The sequence below is a fragment of the Neoarius graeffei genome, chromosome 21 (genome assembly GCF_027579695.1).
Source record: "Neoarius graeffei isolate fNeoGra1 chromosome 21, fNeoGra1.pri, whole genome shotgun sequence".
Classification (NCBI taxonomy): domain Eukaryota; kingdom Metazoa; phylum Chordata; class Actinopteri; order Siluriformes; family Ariidae; genus Neoarius; species Neoarius graeffei.
In genome coordinates, this window is record NC_083589.1 from 18349110 (window position 1) to 18364566 (window position 15457).

Below are 15457 nucleotides of genomic sequence, written 5' to 3' on the forward strand. Positions count from 1 at the left end.
CAGGGTGCAAAATGGTAAAATGTCTGTAAAATGTGTGTATATATATATATATATATATATATATATATATATATATATATATATATATGAGAGAGAGATATGCAAGTACGAATTTTTCATGGGGTGGGATGGTTTGGAACAGGCCATCTAAAATTGGGATAACATTTACCTGGGACGGGTATTTGAGGCGGGTCGTCTAGCTTAAGCTTGATTAGCATTGTTACGCACGCCAGTGTTTCCCACAGAAATTTTGGAGACCATGGGGGAGGTGCGGGGGTTGTTTAAAATTGAGTGATATGTTAAATATTAAGTTATTACTGAAAAACTATTGATTAAAAAAAAGACACTGAGAAATGATCCTATAAACAACTTTACCAATATAAAAGATTACCAGGACTACAAAAATGCAGAAAAATAGGCTTTACTTATCCAAATGCACCTGTTGGTTCAAAAGTTAAACTGCATAGAACCTCATAGCACAACATGAAGTTACCTTAAAATATAATATAAATGCCTCAGCTTTCATGTAAGAAAAAAAAACTATTAATACTAGTACTGTGTGCAGGCAGTCTCTCCTGAAGACTAAATTAAACAATAATTATAAACTAATAAAATAAATGGCTCAGGCTTCAGAGAAGAAAAAAAACAATTTGAACAGAATCTCACAGTATGATGCTGAAGCTGCCTAAACAATGGAAAATAAAATACCATTTTGGCAAAAACGTTGGCATCCATTAATTTCTTGTATTAAGTAAAAAAATATGTTGCCAGATACTGCTGACGTTTTACAGCCCAAAATATGTTCAAAACCCGCCAAAATGCACTTAAAACCGCCCAGATTGGGCGGGAAACCTCCCAATCTGGCAACACAAGCGGCAGTAATGGCTGCACTCGTGTCAAGGATGTAAACACAGTTGACGCGGCAACGGACATACATGACATAGTGGATGTAATTTACGTTCACAACTTTTTTTTGCTGTCAGAAATATTTAATATTAAATTTTGTGACTCGACTGACAATAGCCGGCGGCATAACAAGCCATAGCCGGCGATTTGCTGTCGGTGACCGGCTACTTTTGAGACCGCTGCACTATATCCAGTAACAGCTACCTGTACTCTCATTATATTCTATTATCAGATCTTATGACATTTTAAACATTTTGCGAGGAGCTCTGCAATTTCACTAGTACACCAAGTACAAATATGCTAGTACGAAGTATCCTGCATTACAAATAACCTAGGTGTTAGCTAGAGACCTGTCGACTTGTCTTTTCGACGGCCAGTACTAGAAGTGACGCAGCAGCTTTTCAGAGCCTAAACTTCACCATGACTTAGTGTATTTACATTTGTGGGTCCTTCAGAGCGTGTTGTGTGCACGCTTGGGAGCCTGTCATTATGGGAGACACCTGATGTTGATTTGAGTGCAATCAGCATGCTGTTTTCAAAGAGACTTTGTGAAGTATTCTGTCGGGTATGTGGCAGTAGACAGGTCCAAGTGCAGGAAGAGTGTTTATTAGCAGGCATGATATTTACACAAACGAAACTGAAAGCAGAGTCATCAACATGGCTACAAGCAAATGTGACGTTATCTCTAGCCACTTTATCCTGTTCTACAGGGTAGCAGGCAAGCTGGAGCCGATAATACTTCACAAAGCCTCTGTCCCCTTACAGCACATATTGATTGTGCTCAAATCAGAATAAGGTGTTTCCCATAATGACTGGCTCCCAAGCGTGTGCTCCAAAGGACCCCTGAATGTAAATGCACTTTAAGTCTTGGTGAAGTTTAGGCTCTGCAGAGCCGCTGTGTTACTCATTCACTTCACTGGATAAGAATCAGCACCTTGCTCCAGTTCTGAAATTATTATTATTATTATTATTATTATTTTTTGGAATTCTTACCTTCGTGGAAATGAAGTGAGCACTATCGGGTTTTTGACCTCCTCCATTCGACACGGAGTCCTGCTGAATGTTTTTTCCCTTCTATGTTTAGAAATCTCTAGTTTTCCCCCAATGATTAATTACTTTTGGTAAATTAAAAAGTCTGATATCTTTGTTTCATTCAAAATGATTTGTACATCCAAAAACGCAGCAGAACCTTCCCATAGATCAATCAATAACAGCTAACTCGGCTGAATGAAGCACTACAAGTGTGCTCCTTGTCATGGTGGCATAGTTAACCATTGCTGTGGGGTCAGGTGATGGTATAAAGCCTCTATTGGAGAAAATTATGATGAAACAAAAACAAACCATTTTAGTTGCAATGGCAGATCAAAATAAATGCCAGTGGACGAGTGGAGACCCCAAACAACACAATCAGTCTGCATCCCACATGTTTGTTTCTCTGGTTACAGTGTTTGCTCTCCCTTTATTTCCGAAGTGGAACGTGATTTGCTGCTCAGAACTGATAGTGTGCTCCCATGGGCCAGTGCATGGCACGGAAACCAACCATAGTCCTTGTTTCATACTACAGCCAGATTCAGCTGCCGGCCCTGGCTGCTCGCCATGTTGTTGCTGAGGATGCAATGATGATGTACAAGTCAAGGTTAGCTTCTGTGGTTGGAACAACCATTACCAATTTACCACACCATGCTAATCATTGCAAAATTAGGCACAGAGGCTACACGTGCTATAAAATGGCATAAAATAATGCATTTTCTTGAAATTATTTGAGTTGACTGATTCTTTTTTCAGAAATTCACTACCTAAAACACCACCTTATTTTAGGAGCTTCTCCCAGCTGCTTTTTCATGCCAAGATTGCACCACAGGGCTCCAAATTTGCTTCAATATTTCAAAATTTCCCTGGGGAGCATGCCCCTGGACTACCCTAGCAGGCACCCCTGCTGACACCCTTCTCTCAATTTTGAGATAATACCCTGCAAACAACCTAAAGTGCAAAAAAAAAAAGTCCACATTATTTAGATGTTAATGTATAGAGGAAAGTGAGGTTGAGCTAAAATCTTGGTTTAAATAGAGGTTTGCTGTTGGCATTTAACCTGCTGAAGAACATCTCCAAATTTACTGAGGTGCACAATTATAACCAACTAATAATTAGCACCAGCATCAGTTGCTATTGTTCAAAGTTTACCCAAAAGATGTGTGCTGTGTGAGGCAGACAGCTACCTGTTAAAGGTGTGATTTTTGAATTGAAGCTTATTTAACTCTATCACCCAACTTCAGTTAACCCAAATTCATTAGCTAATCCATCAGGGAAGTGAAATCTTCAACAGCGAAAACAGGCTCAGGTTTTGTTTGCCTAGAAACCTGACTAGGATAAGTGGTAACTAGCATAACATAATAAAGTATTGGTTACTTACTATTTACAGTTTGATCTCAAATGCATTAAGAAGGCAAGAAATTGCACTAATTAACTTTTGATGAGACACACTTGTTAATTGAAAAGTATTCCAGGTGACTACCTCATGAAGCTGGTTAATATAATGGCAATTGTGTGCAAAGCATCATCAAGGTAAATGCTGGCTCCTTTGAAGAACCTAAAATATCAAACATTTTTAAATACTTTTTTTGTTTACCACATAATTCCATGTGTTATTTCATAGTTTTGATGTAGTCAGTATTGTTCTACAATGTAGACAATATTTAAAATGCAGAAAAAAAAACCTGTACATGAATCAGTAGGGGTGTACAAACATTTGACTGGTACTGTAGTTCAGGTGTAAATGGATCTTCTGTTGAAGAGGCTCAGTTTTGGGTGTGGCAGCAACAATATGGCAGCTTAGCGCTGCACTTTATAAGCAAAATCAGTGTGGGGCTCAGTTTGAATGTAATCCCCATGTACATGCTGGCAGTAGGTTAGTATTCCAAGGCTGCCTACTGTTGCTTTATGTCGTCCTGTGTCTCCACCATAGACTCGGATTCCTGTTCTTGGCTGACGGGAGTACAACCCCAATTCCATAAATTTGGGGCACTGTGTAAAACGTAAATAAAAAAAGCACAATATGACAATTTGCAAATCTTGGAAAGCCTATATTTCATTGAAAAATAGTACTAAGACAGCATATCAAATATTGAAACTGAGAAATTTTGTTTTTTTGAAAACACATGCTCATTTTGAATTTGATGTCAGCAACACGTTTCAAAAATGTTGGGACAGGGGCAGGTTTACCACTGTGTTGTACCACCTCTACTTTTAACAACACTCTGTAAACATTTGAGAACTGAGGAGACCTGTAGTTTTGAAAGAGAAATGTTGTCCCATTCTTGCCTGATATACAATTTCAGTTGGTCAACAGTTTGGAGTCTCCTTTGTTGTATTTTTTGCTTCATAATGCAGCAAATGTTTTAAATGGGATAGGTCTGGACTGCAGGCAGGAGGGTTCAAACTAGACCAAAATATCAGCGTAGTGGCACCAGTCATAGCAGCCGGGGGTTCCAGGGCCACCCCCTGAAAGCTCACAGGTTCTACATGCTTGGAGATGCATTCTAGTGTGTTTCCTGGCACTTGCAGGTCTTCCTAAAAGTCACTCCTTTTTTTTTTTTTTGGTAATATGAAGAAGGTTTTTTTTTTTTTTGCTAAAAGTTGCTATGATTGCTTTTGATTGAAGACTTATTATAATTAATATTCAATTATATTAGTGATATATTTATGGAATAAGAATAAAACAACCAGTTGATGTTCACCAAGTGTCAGCTTTATTTTCAGCTACAGCCATTCAATTACAATACAATTCAGATCTAACCTCATATCATACCTTCCCCTACTGACCATTACTCAGATGGGTTCAATTCACTGTGTTGTCATAAAAAAAAAAAATTGCCTGTGCGTATTCCGTGCATGGTGCGTAAGCGCCTCTTAACATGGATGGCACTTTGCTCCGAACTCAGCTTAAGGAAGGAGGTAAATTGGATTAGCATGATCAGTGACAATCTCCACACAGAACTACTCAGGCAGCTGTGCACTCTGCTGTTACGTGGACGGGGAGTGGAGTATGTCCGAATGTAGAACATTCTCATGGCGGCACGCCATCACTGCCACGTGGGGATAATGAGAAAATTAAACAAAATACCACATTTTCAATATTGACAAGTTGTCTTATTAGTGTAGCGACAACTTTTACAGGTGTGTTTGGCAATATTGTGGGCAGAGCAGTAAGGAAAATTGTGTATCGGCCCGATATGCTGAAAAGGCATAGAACCCTGGGCAGGCCAGTTTAGCACCTGAGCTCTTTTGCTACACAGCCATGCAGTATTAATATGTGCAGAAAGCAGTTTGGCATTGTCTTGCTGAAAGAAGGGTGGCTTCCTGAAAAAGATTGTCTGGATGGCAGCATATTGCTCTGGAATGTGTATATATCATTCAGCATTAATGATGCTTTCCCAGATGTACAAGCTACCCATGTCATGTGCACTAATGGAACCTTATACCATCACAGATGCTGGCTTTTGAACTGTGCACTGATGATAAGCTGGTTGGTCCCTCTCTTCTTTAGCCTGGAGGACGTGGTGTCCATAATTTTCGAAAAAGATTTTCTCCTTTTGTCCTAAGGTCTGACGAATCAATTTTCCATTTTGCCTCAGTCCATCATAAAAGAGCTCAGACCCAGAGAAGGTGGCAGTGTTTCTGGATATTGTTTATATCTTGTTTTAACTTGCATTTGTGGACTACTGGATAGTAATGAACGGTTTTCACAGACGATGGGTTTCTGAAGTGTTCCTGAGCCCATACAAGTGATTTCCACTACAGAAACATGTCTGCTTTTAATGCAGTGTTGCCTGAGGGCCTGAAGATCGCAAGCATCCAATGTCAGTTTTCAGCCTTGTCTCTTGCATACAGAGATTTCTCCAGATTCTCTGAATCTTTTAATATGTACCACAGATCAGGGGTTCTCAACTTTTTCCACTTTGAGGCCCCCCTGTTCATACTTGTAATGAGTCAGGGCCCATTAAAAAGAGACCCAATTATTTTTGGCTTATCTGTTCTATTAGAATCTAATAATCTACTGTAAAGTGTATTAATGGGATGCAACACATCACTCCATCACAGATGGGAGCCCAGAAATTAAATAAATGCAATAAAAACAAACTGTTTTAATTGTAGGTATTGTATTTAAAACTGTATATTCATACAGTGCCAGAAGCTAAACCATGCATTCAGGGTATTTTCAGTCAAAAGGGATTAATGATCCAAAAGCGAAGTCTGGTCAATTCACACAAACTTATTGCCGTGTTTGTGTACAGCAAACAAGCAAGTTATTAAAACCAAGAAGTACACTTGAAAGAAGTGGATATAGAAACTACTCAATGGGATACAGGCCTAGACATTAAGCATTTACCACTGGTGGCCCATTGAGCCAGTGGAATTGAAAAGTTGCCCAAATGGAAAATGTGGTGGCCCGAATGCACTCAGTACCCGAACCACGGCTGCCACAGGCAGCCGCTGCAAGCACCGCAGGTACTTGCACAAAGAGGGGGGTCCTGGGGCCCTCCCCCAGAAAATTTTGATTTTTCAATTCATATTCATGCATTCTGGTGCATTTTAAGGTGAAATTAATGAAAATAAGATTCATATTTTGCTAACATTTATTATATCTTTGTTTGTTCACATTGATATTTTATTGTTTGCATTTCTTGTTCTATCAATTTCTTAGTTACATTTAAAAAATTCCTTTGTTCTTGTTCTCTGTTCGTTTAACACATGCTGTTGATTACTGTTTTACATGCAATTGTTTGTATAAGTTTTAGAATAAGCTAAGTTTTGCCTCACCATGCAGCTAACTTATTTATAGAATAAGCTTTGCCTGTAACCCACCCTGTGTGATGTAGACATATTTCCTTTTTTGTCATGGTTTCAACTTTGGCTCATATATTCTCAACATTGTAGATATTGAATTCTCATCACTGTAGATATTCTTATAGAAATAGAGGTACAATGAACTTTTTATATACACCTTTATATAATAGCCACAAGACACACACAGGCCAGTCCCAAGTCTGGATGAAAGGTGAGGGTGGCATACTAACCCTTATCATGCTGGATTTAAATGGGCATTTTTATTGCCCATGAAGTTTTATTTCTTAATTAATAAAATATCATGAGAATCATTGACAAACCATACATTTCCTGAAAGGGTGGACTTTGGGGAATAATCTAGTGAGATTTTTTGCAAAGTCTTACCTGCTCGGGGGTGATTTATAACCCTAATTACCTGTTAATTAGCTCATTAACAGGTATGCTCAGGTGAGCCAACAAGGGGTGAAATGTATTTTTTTTTTAATAAGACAAGATATAAACACCACATTTTCAGGATATGTCCTTGGGGGAACTAGTAGTAAATTTTTGCAAATTCAGCTCATTTGCATAAACTGTTGCCATGGCAACAGTAGATAGCCTAGCAACTGGGGGTATACTGGGTTTAGCATGGTCTGGTTGTACCAGAGAGGGTCAGAATAGTTATTTTTGTTGTAATGAACTAATGTAGACCTAGTTTGGCTATTTTGATAGATTTCATCATCTTTGGATATTTGAATAATATATGGGATCAGATCTAATTTACCACATTATTTTCTCTGTTCTTCTATTTCAGTCATAGCAACCAACATTTATACTTCATTCTTTAATCACTAAAAGTTGATACAGGTGTAGCCATATTTCTTGGCAGTGTATCCTGAAATTTTGATATTAATATACAAAGTCTGAACGATTTTACACCATCTGAAGCTAAAACGTGTGTGTTGAAAAGCTGTTTTACGATTTGGCGAGTTGTAAACAGAGCGTGACGTCGCGCGCTCTGATTGGCTGCCGAGTTCAAAATGAAGCCGTTCGTTAACACCCGATAGTTAATTTATGCACAATTGTATTTAAACTGTTTACCTGGCCTTTGGCCAGGTTGGGGAGCGTGGAGTTTGAACATATTTCTATTTTAATTTCACTGTTCTGATGGTCTCCTTGCCGCGACCGTCTTCGTCTACAAGATGCGATTTTCCCGCCAAAATGACGCTTCCGAACAGCGCCGAACAAATCCAAAGATGCACGAAGACGACACACTCCTGCCGCGGAGTGGAGCGTGACGAAAACAAAGATGGCAGACCTCGTATCGAAAAGGTGCATTTTACGAACAATTTCTTCACAATTCTGGGTAAAATATGAGTAATAAAATTTGTTAATTTGTATCGAAAACGTACTGGCCCGCCCGGGCCACTGTTTGACCAAATTTAGTGGCCCGAACTGGCCCGAAAGACATAAAAAACACCGCCGGGCCATTGGGCAAGTGCTAATGTCGAGCCCTGGGATAGATCTTTACACACTAACAAAGAAGGATTTTTCCTGAGTTGGAAAATTATCCATCTGTTGACTTCCGCAACATCTCAAACTCCGTAGTGCTGCAGACATTGTTTTACACAGACAAACAGATGAAAAAACTGGAAAAGCATGGAGGTATACAACTTTTTATATGTGGCTGGGTTAAAGATCTGAGGATCAGAACACAAGATGGACGACAAGACGGATCTAAGTGCAGGAAGTGTTTTTATTAGCAGGCGTGATACTTATAAAAACAAACAGAAGGCAGATTATTTAAACAGTGTTCTAAACATGGCTAGAGACAAATGTGACCGTGATCATGATGATACTTCACAAAGCCTCTGTGAAAAGTGTCCGTATCTGTGTGTGCTGATTGCGCCCAAATCAGTGTCAGGTGTTTCCCATAACGACCAGGTCCTAAGTGTGCACACAATGCGCTCCGTGAGCAAGCGCGGCCGCTCAAGCTGCACCAAACTCGTGCACAAAGGCGTTACAGTCAAGTGTTCACCTGCTGTGTGACCACAACTTTTAGCTCCTGTGTATTTCATCACCAAAATGCCTCATTTTCATCAATAACCCATCGCAGAGCATCGCGAGCTGTAGCGTGACTGTAGCTTAATGAGGCGGATGTGACATTGGATGCAACCCAGCAATTGTACCCTACTACGAGTAAAAATTAGCTTCAACTTGGAAAAAAAAATTGCGGCCCACTAGATGGCGCTGGTTGAGAAACACTACAATAGATGATGTGATCCCCAAATTCTTTGCAATTTTACACTGAGGAACATTATTCATAAATCATTGCACTGTTTACCCACACAGTCTTTCACAGAGTGGTGAACCCCTCCCCATCTTTACTTCTAAGAAACTCTGCCTCTCTGGGATGCTCTTTTTATACCCAATTATGTTACTGACCTGTTGCCCATTAACCAAATGTATTATTATTATTATTATTATTATTATTATTATTTATTTTTAGCATTACACAACTTTTTCAGTCAAGGTCGAGGCTTTTTTGTCATTTCAACCACATACAGTTGGTACAGTAAAACAAAACATTTCTCCAGGATCATGGTGATGCATTAAACGTCACAGGACTACAAATCTACAAGTAACAACAAAGTGCAAGAGTGCAGCGGGTGCACATGTTGCAGACAATAAACTACACACAACACACAATATGTTGCCCCTCTCCCAAGTTTTTTGAAACTTCTTGTTGACATCAAATCCAAAATGAGCATATATTTTTAAAAAAAACCCACAACATTTCTCAGTTACATTTGATACGTTGTCTTTGTACTATTTTCAATGAAATATAGGGTTTCCAAGATTTGCAACTCATCTTTATTTATTTAACGTTTGACACAATGTCCCAAATTTATAGAATTGGGATTGTAGAACCCGATGTGGTCTTCTGCTGTTAAAGCAGATGCGTTACAACATTCAACATGCTCTACATTCTGGGATGCTTTTCTGATCATCAGGTTTGTAAAGAATGGTTAGTTGAGGTAACCTTCCTGTTAGCTTGAACCTCTCAACACCCACAGATCTGCCGCTCACTTGATTGGTTTCTTTTCTCACACCATTTTGTGTGTTTTCTCTCTATAAACTGTTGCATGTGAAAATTGCAGGAGATCAGCAGTTTCTGAAAAAACTCAAACCAGCCTGTCTGCTCCAGTCAGACACTGAACTCACATTTTTCCCCATTCTGATGTTTTTGAACATTAACATTAGTTTATTATTATGTGGAATATGCACTGGACTGGCCTGCAGATTTGGCATGCACGTGTTCATTTTGTACCAGTGGTAGAAAGGATGTTTATACACTCAGTTAGTTGCTTATAAATCCAAGCATTTCTGCAGATTGCAGTTAAATATCAGTTCAGCAAGTACAATGCTGCAAATTATTTGCATCAGTGTTAAAATCGAAGTTTTATGACCTGATTTTCATTAGGCGTTTAGCAATTTGCTTTCACCACCCTATAAATTAAACATGTGTAAGAGCTACTCTATTCTAATTTGAATCATTTTAATGAAAATGTGATATCCAAATATCTGTAAAGCTGCTTTGTGACAGTGACAGTTGTAAAAATGATATTCAATACAAATAAAATTGAATTTAATTTGAGATTTTTATCAAGGTTTTAATAATGTTTACTATTTAATGATTTATTTAATTTTATTTATTTTTCAATTATAGTTTGGAGACATCTACAGTTAAAAATAATTTATTTTTTGTAGTATTGTGGTTTACTTTAGGTACATTTCTCTTGGCACATCAACTTCAATAACCACAAGAAAGGGGATGAGTGTCCCTGTAGGCGTTTTTGGACCACATAATTTTAGAAACTTATTGAGAGGAACTACCCCCTGGGGAACTCCCCTGAGAGCTACATACCTTCAAGGGCTTTTTTCTGTGTGTATTTGCACCAACAGTAGGAACACTGAAGTGACATAAACCGGCTTGCTAGCATGGCACGAGCAGAGCGTGTTTATAAAATCTTGCAAGGTGCACCTCTCCAGGGATGATTAGTTGCGGTTCCATGAACACCCCCCCCCCCCCCCCCACACACACACACACACACACACATTACCTGTGTTATTGAACCATTTGTACTAACAGGATTGTTTTAAAGTCTTTGCAATGGCTGTGCAGCTTTTTCTTCATTGGATTGTTATTTAATAATGTCCCTGAGAACTTTAGGAAGCACCTTCACCACGATTGAAAAAAAGATTTGTCTTTAAAGCATATCTTTGTTTATGCTTTTGAGTACATACTTTTTATTCATATTTACAAGTACATCAAAACACATTGTGTGTGAATTTTAAGTGCACTCAAAGTAAATGAAATAACACAAATGTGTCTGAATCCTTATTTCCTCTCACTGTATATAAGTAGGCACATCTGATTTTTATTCTCATAATAATGTGGAAAGATGTCAACACTTGGTATGTTGGTAAAGTGTCTTGCCTGTTAATACACAGCTGCGGTGTCAGGGGTGGGACTGTCACTGCAGTAACTGTTTTGACAGACAGTAGGCTATTCTTAAAAGCAGGCAGACCAGCTGTGTTTTTTTTGTGTGTATTAAGCAAAACAATTAAAGGCAGTTAGTCATTGACCTTTGGAATGTGCATTTTGGGTGCGACATCATGTTTGGAATGTGTGCATGGGAGGTCCTGCATCACTCCCATATGCTGCTTTGCTGCTAAGTGTTGATAGTATGATGTGTATTGTGCAGCTTTTATTGTTTGTTGTTCGGATATTAAATTGTGATATTGAGTATTTTGGTGTGTGTATGTGTGTGTGGTATCATCAAGGGTATATGAAGAATCTCTGTAACTGGTCGCTTACTTTGTCTGATTTTCTGTTTCTTCCTTTGTCTTTAGGTAGCAAGAAAGCCAGGACAGGACGTCACCACATTGTTTACTAGTCATTCGTTCTGCACTGCTGAGACATGTCTCACAGATTACACACACATTCTTCAGAATGGTACACAGTGCATCTCTTGCTGTTTTAAGAGTTTGGTAGTGTGGTAGTTCGATCAAATCTAAATACACAACTTCCTGAAAGTTAATAGCATGGCACACAGTTAATGAGTGTGTTGCACGGTTTGTCCATCTGATACACTCATACCAGTCTGTTCCTTCCCTCAATGTAATATGCGACACCCAAACAATATCCAGGCAGTGGTGGGCCTGAGTTGGGTTTTTTTTCCCTGATTGAGCTGGCCATGAACCACATGGCAGCAGATGGGATGCAGTCAGTAACTAGACACCTATATTGTAATTCTACCTGATATAATGGATAATGAGTGGAACTTCACAGCAAGAGCAAATAAACCAACCAAAAAGTGTGTTCCTTTGTGAACATTTATGAAACACGTTTTAATATCTTTCTAGAACATATTAGTTGCTTTTCTAACTTGAATTTCTCTTTGTGCCTAGACAAGTATACTATGACTCTGAGACTATGGCCAGTGAACCCCTTGAAGGTTTCCACGAGGTGAACCTGGCATCACCCACCACGCCAGACTTGCATGGTGTCGACGAGCTGCACACGCCGAAGCCCAGCGCACCACCCAGCACCCTGTACCGTACACATTCCCTGACCTCTACCCCCTGTCCTCCTAACTCACTCTATGTCGACCAGTTACCCACCCAGCCAGTTTACCCCGCTCCCAGAGACCTGGACAACAATGAGCCGCACAACGGCAGGTAATAATTAGGAGCTGGGTGGAGCTGAAAACCTGTATTCAAGCAGGAAAGTTTCTCTGTGGTTACATTTATACCTTTTGTTTTAATGCTGCATTCGACTGACCTCGGAGTCAGGAAGTCAGAGATCAGAATGACGTCCTTTTCAACCTCCATGCATCAAGCTAGCTGTGACATGTGACACATATTTACCTTGTCAAAAACAGTGACGTGTCGAGTTAGTGTTATCGCTTTAACACACTACAAAAAATTAAAAACTGAATTTGAGGAGAATTACTTAATACTAGTGAAATTATCTTTCTGCATGGACAAATAATTTTACTTGACAAGACATCTTGGAATAAGTTGGTTACAATCTAGAACTAGTTTTAATAATCTGAGTTGGTGTCTTGCATTCTTCTAATAGGAAATGCTAGATCATTTCAACGATATTCAAGATATTCTAACTTGCTAAAATATTTTTTGCAGTGCAAGTGAACATGTCTGTGTTCCGTGTATATGCAGTAGAACTCCTTTAAAGGTCAGAAGTGCTACTGTGTTTATTGGTCATGCTGTGAGCGGCCATGATGGTTTGACATCACTTGCTGAACTCGGGGTTGAGGAACCATCCTGAGCTCATGAGTAGGTGTTGAGGGACCGTTTTCTTTAGTTTTTCCTGGTTGGAGGCTGGAAGTTACTGAGTTACAAACTCTGTTTAATTTATTAATTTTCACAAGACGGTATACAAACAGCTTGAAAAACAGTTTTTAAACAAAGAAACCTGAAGTGTGTCAAACATTAGAGCATTTATCATAATCAACACCAAAAAACAAGAAATTAAAGATGTAAGCCCAAAAATAAATTAGTCATTTAAAGAAATGAAGGGCAATTATTAAGAGCAATAAATTAACTTCTAGTTAAGTCAAGTCAGTTTATTTGTATAACGCTTTTAACAAACAGATGTTGTCGCAAAGCAGCTTTACAGAAAAATAAAGACTTTAAACATATGAACTAATTTTATCCCTAATGAGCAAGCTTATGGCAATGGTGGCAAGAACACCTTCAGATGACATGAAGAAACCTTGAGAGGAATCAGACTCAAGAGAACCCATCCTCATTTGGGTGATAACAGACAGCATGATTATAAATAACTTGCTTCTATAAGTGTGTACAATTGTGTAACCAGGAAATTTATGATAGTTTTAATATGAAGTCTGTTTTTATTGAAGTTATCAACTGTTCATTGATGGAGACTTGAGTGCAAAACTGTTCATGACGACTGCGGTCCTAAAGTTATCATGGAAATTGTAGTCCTAAACCATCGTAACAAAACTGTAAGTGTCCAGAGCCATCTTCTAAGTGTATCTTTTGACTGTCTGTATGGGGCCGTCCTCCACAGGAATGATATGATAAGACTCCAGCCAGACATAAGGGCATCAGAATAGATCAGGCAGGTAGTTGTATCTATTTATAGTTGCATTTAATTTTCCATACTGTCTGTGAAAGTATTTTTACAGTATTTTTCCTCTCTCTTAAAGTTAACATTTGGTGGATTATGTGAATCATTTACTACATAGCTAACTGCGAATTATCTGTTACAATAGAAACAATAATATATTAAAATGAGCATATTAATAAATAAACCTGTGGTTTGAATGACACAAAAAAAATCAATCGGTATCTTCTGAGCAGATTGGCAAATTCAACAGTACAGTGGTGTAAGACATTGTGTACTCATGGTGATTAACTCTGCTTTCTCCCACACAATATGCAAATAAGTGGGAAGTCAGCCAGTGGTGAACATGGCAGGAGTAGGATCATGAGAGCTTGAGTTATTGTACAGCCTGTACTTATGAAATGGTTGTTTCCGACCACTGTGTCTCAGGAGGTGACGTACAGTGACAAGCCTTTTTGCGGTGTTGTCTTTTTCTCCCCAGGATTAAAAAAATAATAATGTGATGCCATTTCCTGTGGGTGGATCATTTCTCTGTAATTACAGGCTGATGTAAACGCGTTGTCCAAATTTCCTTTAACTCCAGGCAGAGATCTGAACACTGCAAGCTTGAGTACGTGTGGAGGTGTTCAGCCTGATGCAGTGTGGTGTATGTTCTTTTACACAATATGGTTAAATGCCATCTTGATTTTTCATTCTCTTGACTTTTCAGTGTCATCTTGACACTTTGGTCTTATGCAAGTTTTAAAGGTGGATCTGAGACTTGAATTAGGGCTGTGCGATATGGGAAAAATGAATATCCTGATACATTTTCTCCATTTCACGATATACGATATATATCTTGATATATTTAAATCTCCTCTAAAGGACCCCATGAAATCTAACTTTTACTCTTTACTGTTTTCACTACAATCCCTGCAGATTAAATAACATTCTTGGTTAACTTTACAGGTGGTTTTCAACAACACATTTTACATTTTCATGTTGGTGATTAATCACAATTTAATTGAAATAAGACTATTTTTATTCAACAAAGATGTGGCACAAACTGCAAAAACAATCTTGAAAATTGCAACAAAGGGGCAATACAATACAGAGCTGCTCAGAGCTCAAACCAATAAAGTGCAAGCTCAACACTGAGAAAGACATTTAGCCTAAATAAGAAAAGTGCTCATTCGTTAAATTATTTTTAAAAATAGATCTCCAAGCTATTAACCTGACTACTGAGAACCACTGGAACATTCACAATAGAGAGAGAGATTGAGGGAGAGAAGAGAGAGATCTGCAAAACATAATTTTTCTCTTTGCACACTTTTGAACTGAATTTTTTCTGGCTCTGCCTCTCAGATGTGTATAATTCCGGCTGCTGCCTTTCGTGATGACAGGTTTTTTTGCACACTTTACAAACTGACATTTGCTGTTCCACGTCCTCCTCGCGATATCCAAAAAAATGCCAGATGACTGACCCCTTACTAGTTCTTTTAGGAACCAATTCGTCCGCTTCCATTTTTAATTTGTCGCTGAAATTGACAGAGCTTACACGGTAGCTTACGC

The 15457-nt window shown here is 38.6% G+C and overlaps 1 protein-coding gene across 3 annotated transcripts in view; it reads left to right on the forward strand.

The window, feature by feature from the left end:
* Positions 1–15457, forward strand: part of rab3ip (RAB3A interacting protein (rabin3)) — a 111511-nt gene that overhangs the window by 26021 nt on the left and 70033 nt on the right. For all 3 annotated transcript variants that reach the window (XM_060902770.1, XM_060902769.1, XM_060902771.1), the window contains exons 2-3: positions 11647–11749; positions 12205–12474. In XM_060902770.1, coding sequence (XP_060758753.1) covers positions 12230–12474 — 245 coding nt within the window. In that variant the 5' untranslated portion in view covers positions 11647–11749; positions 12205–12229. The remainder of the gene's footprint in view (positions 1–11646; positions 11750–12204; positions 12475–15457) is intronic.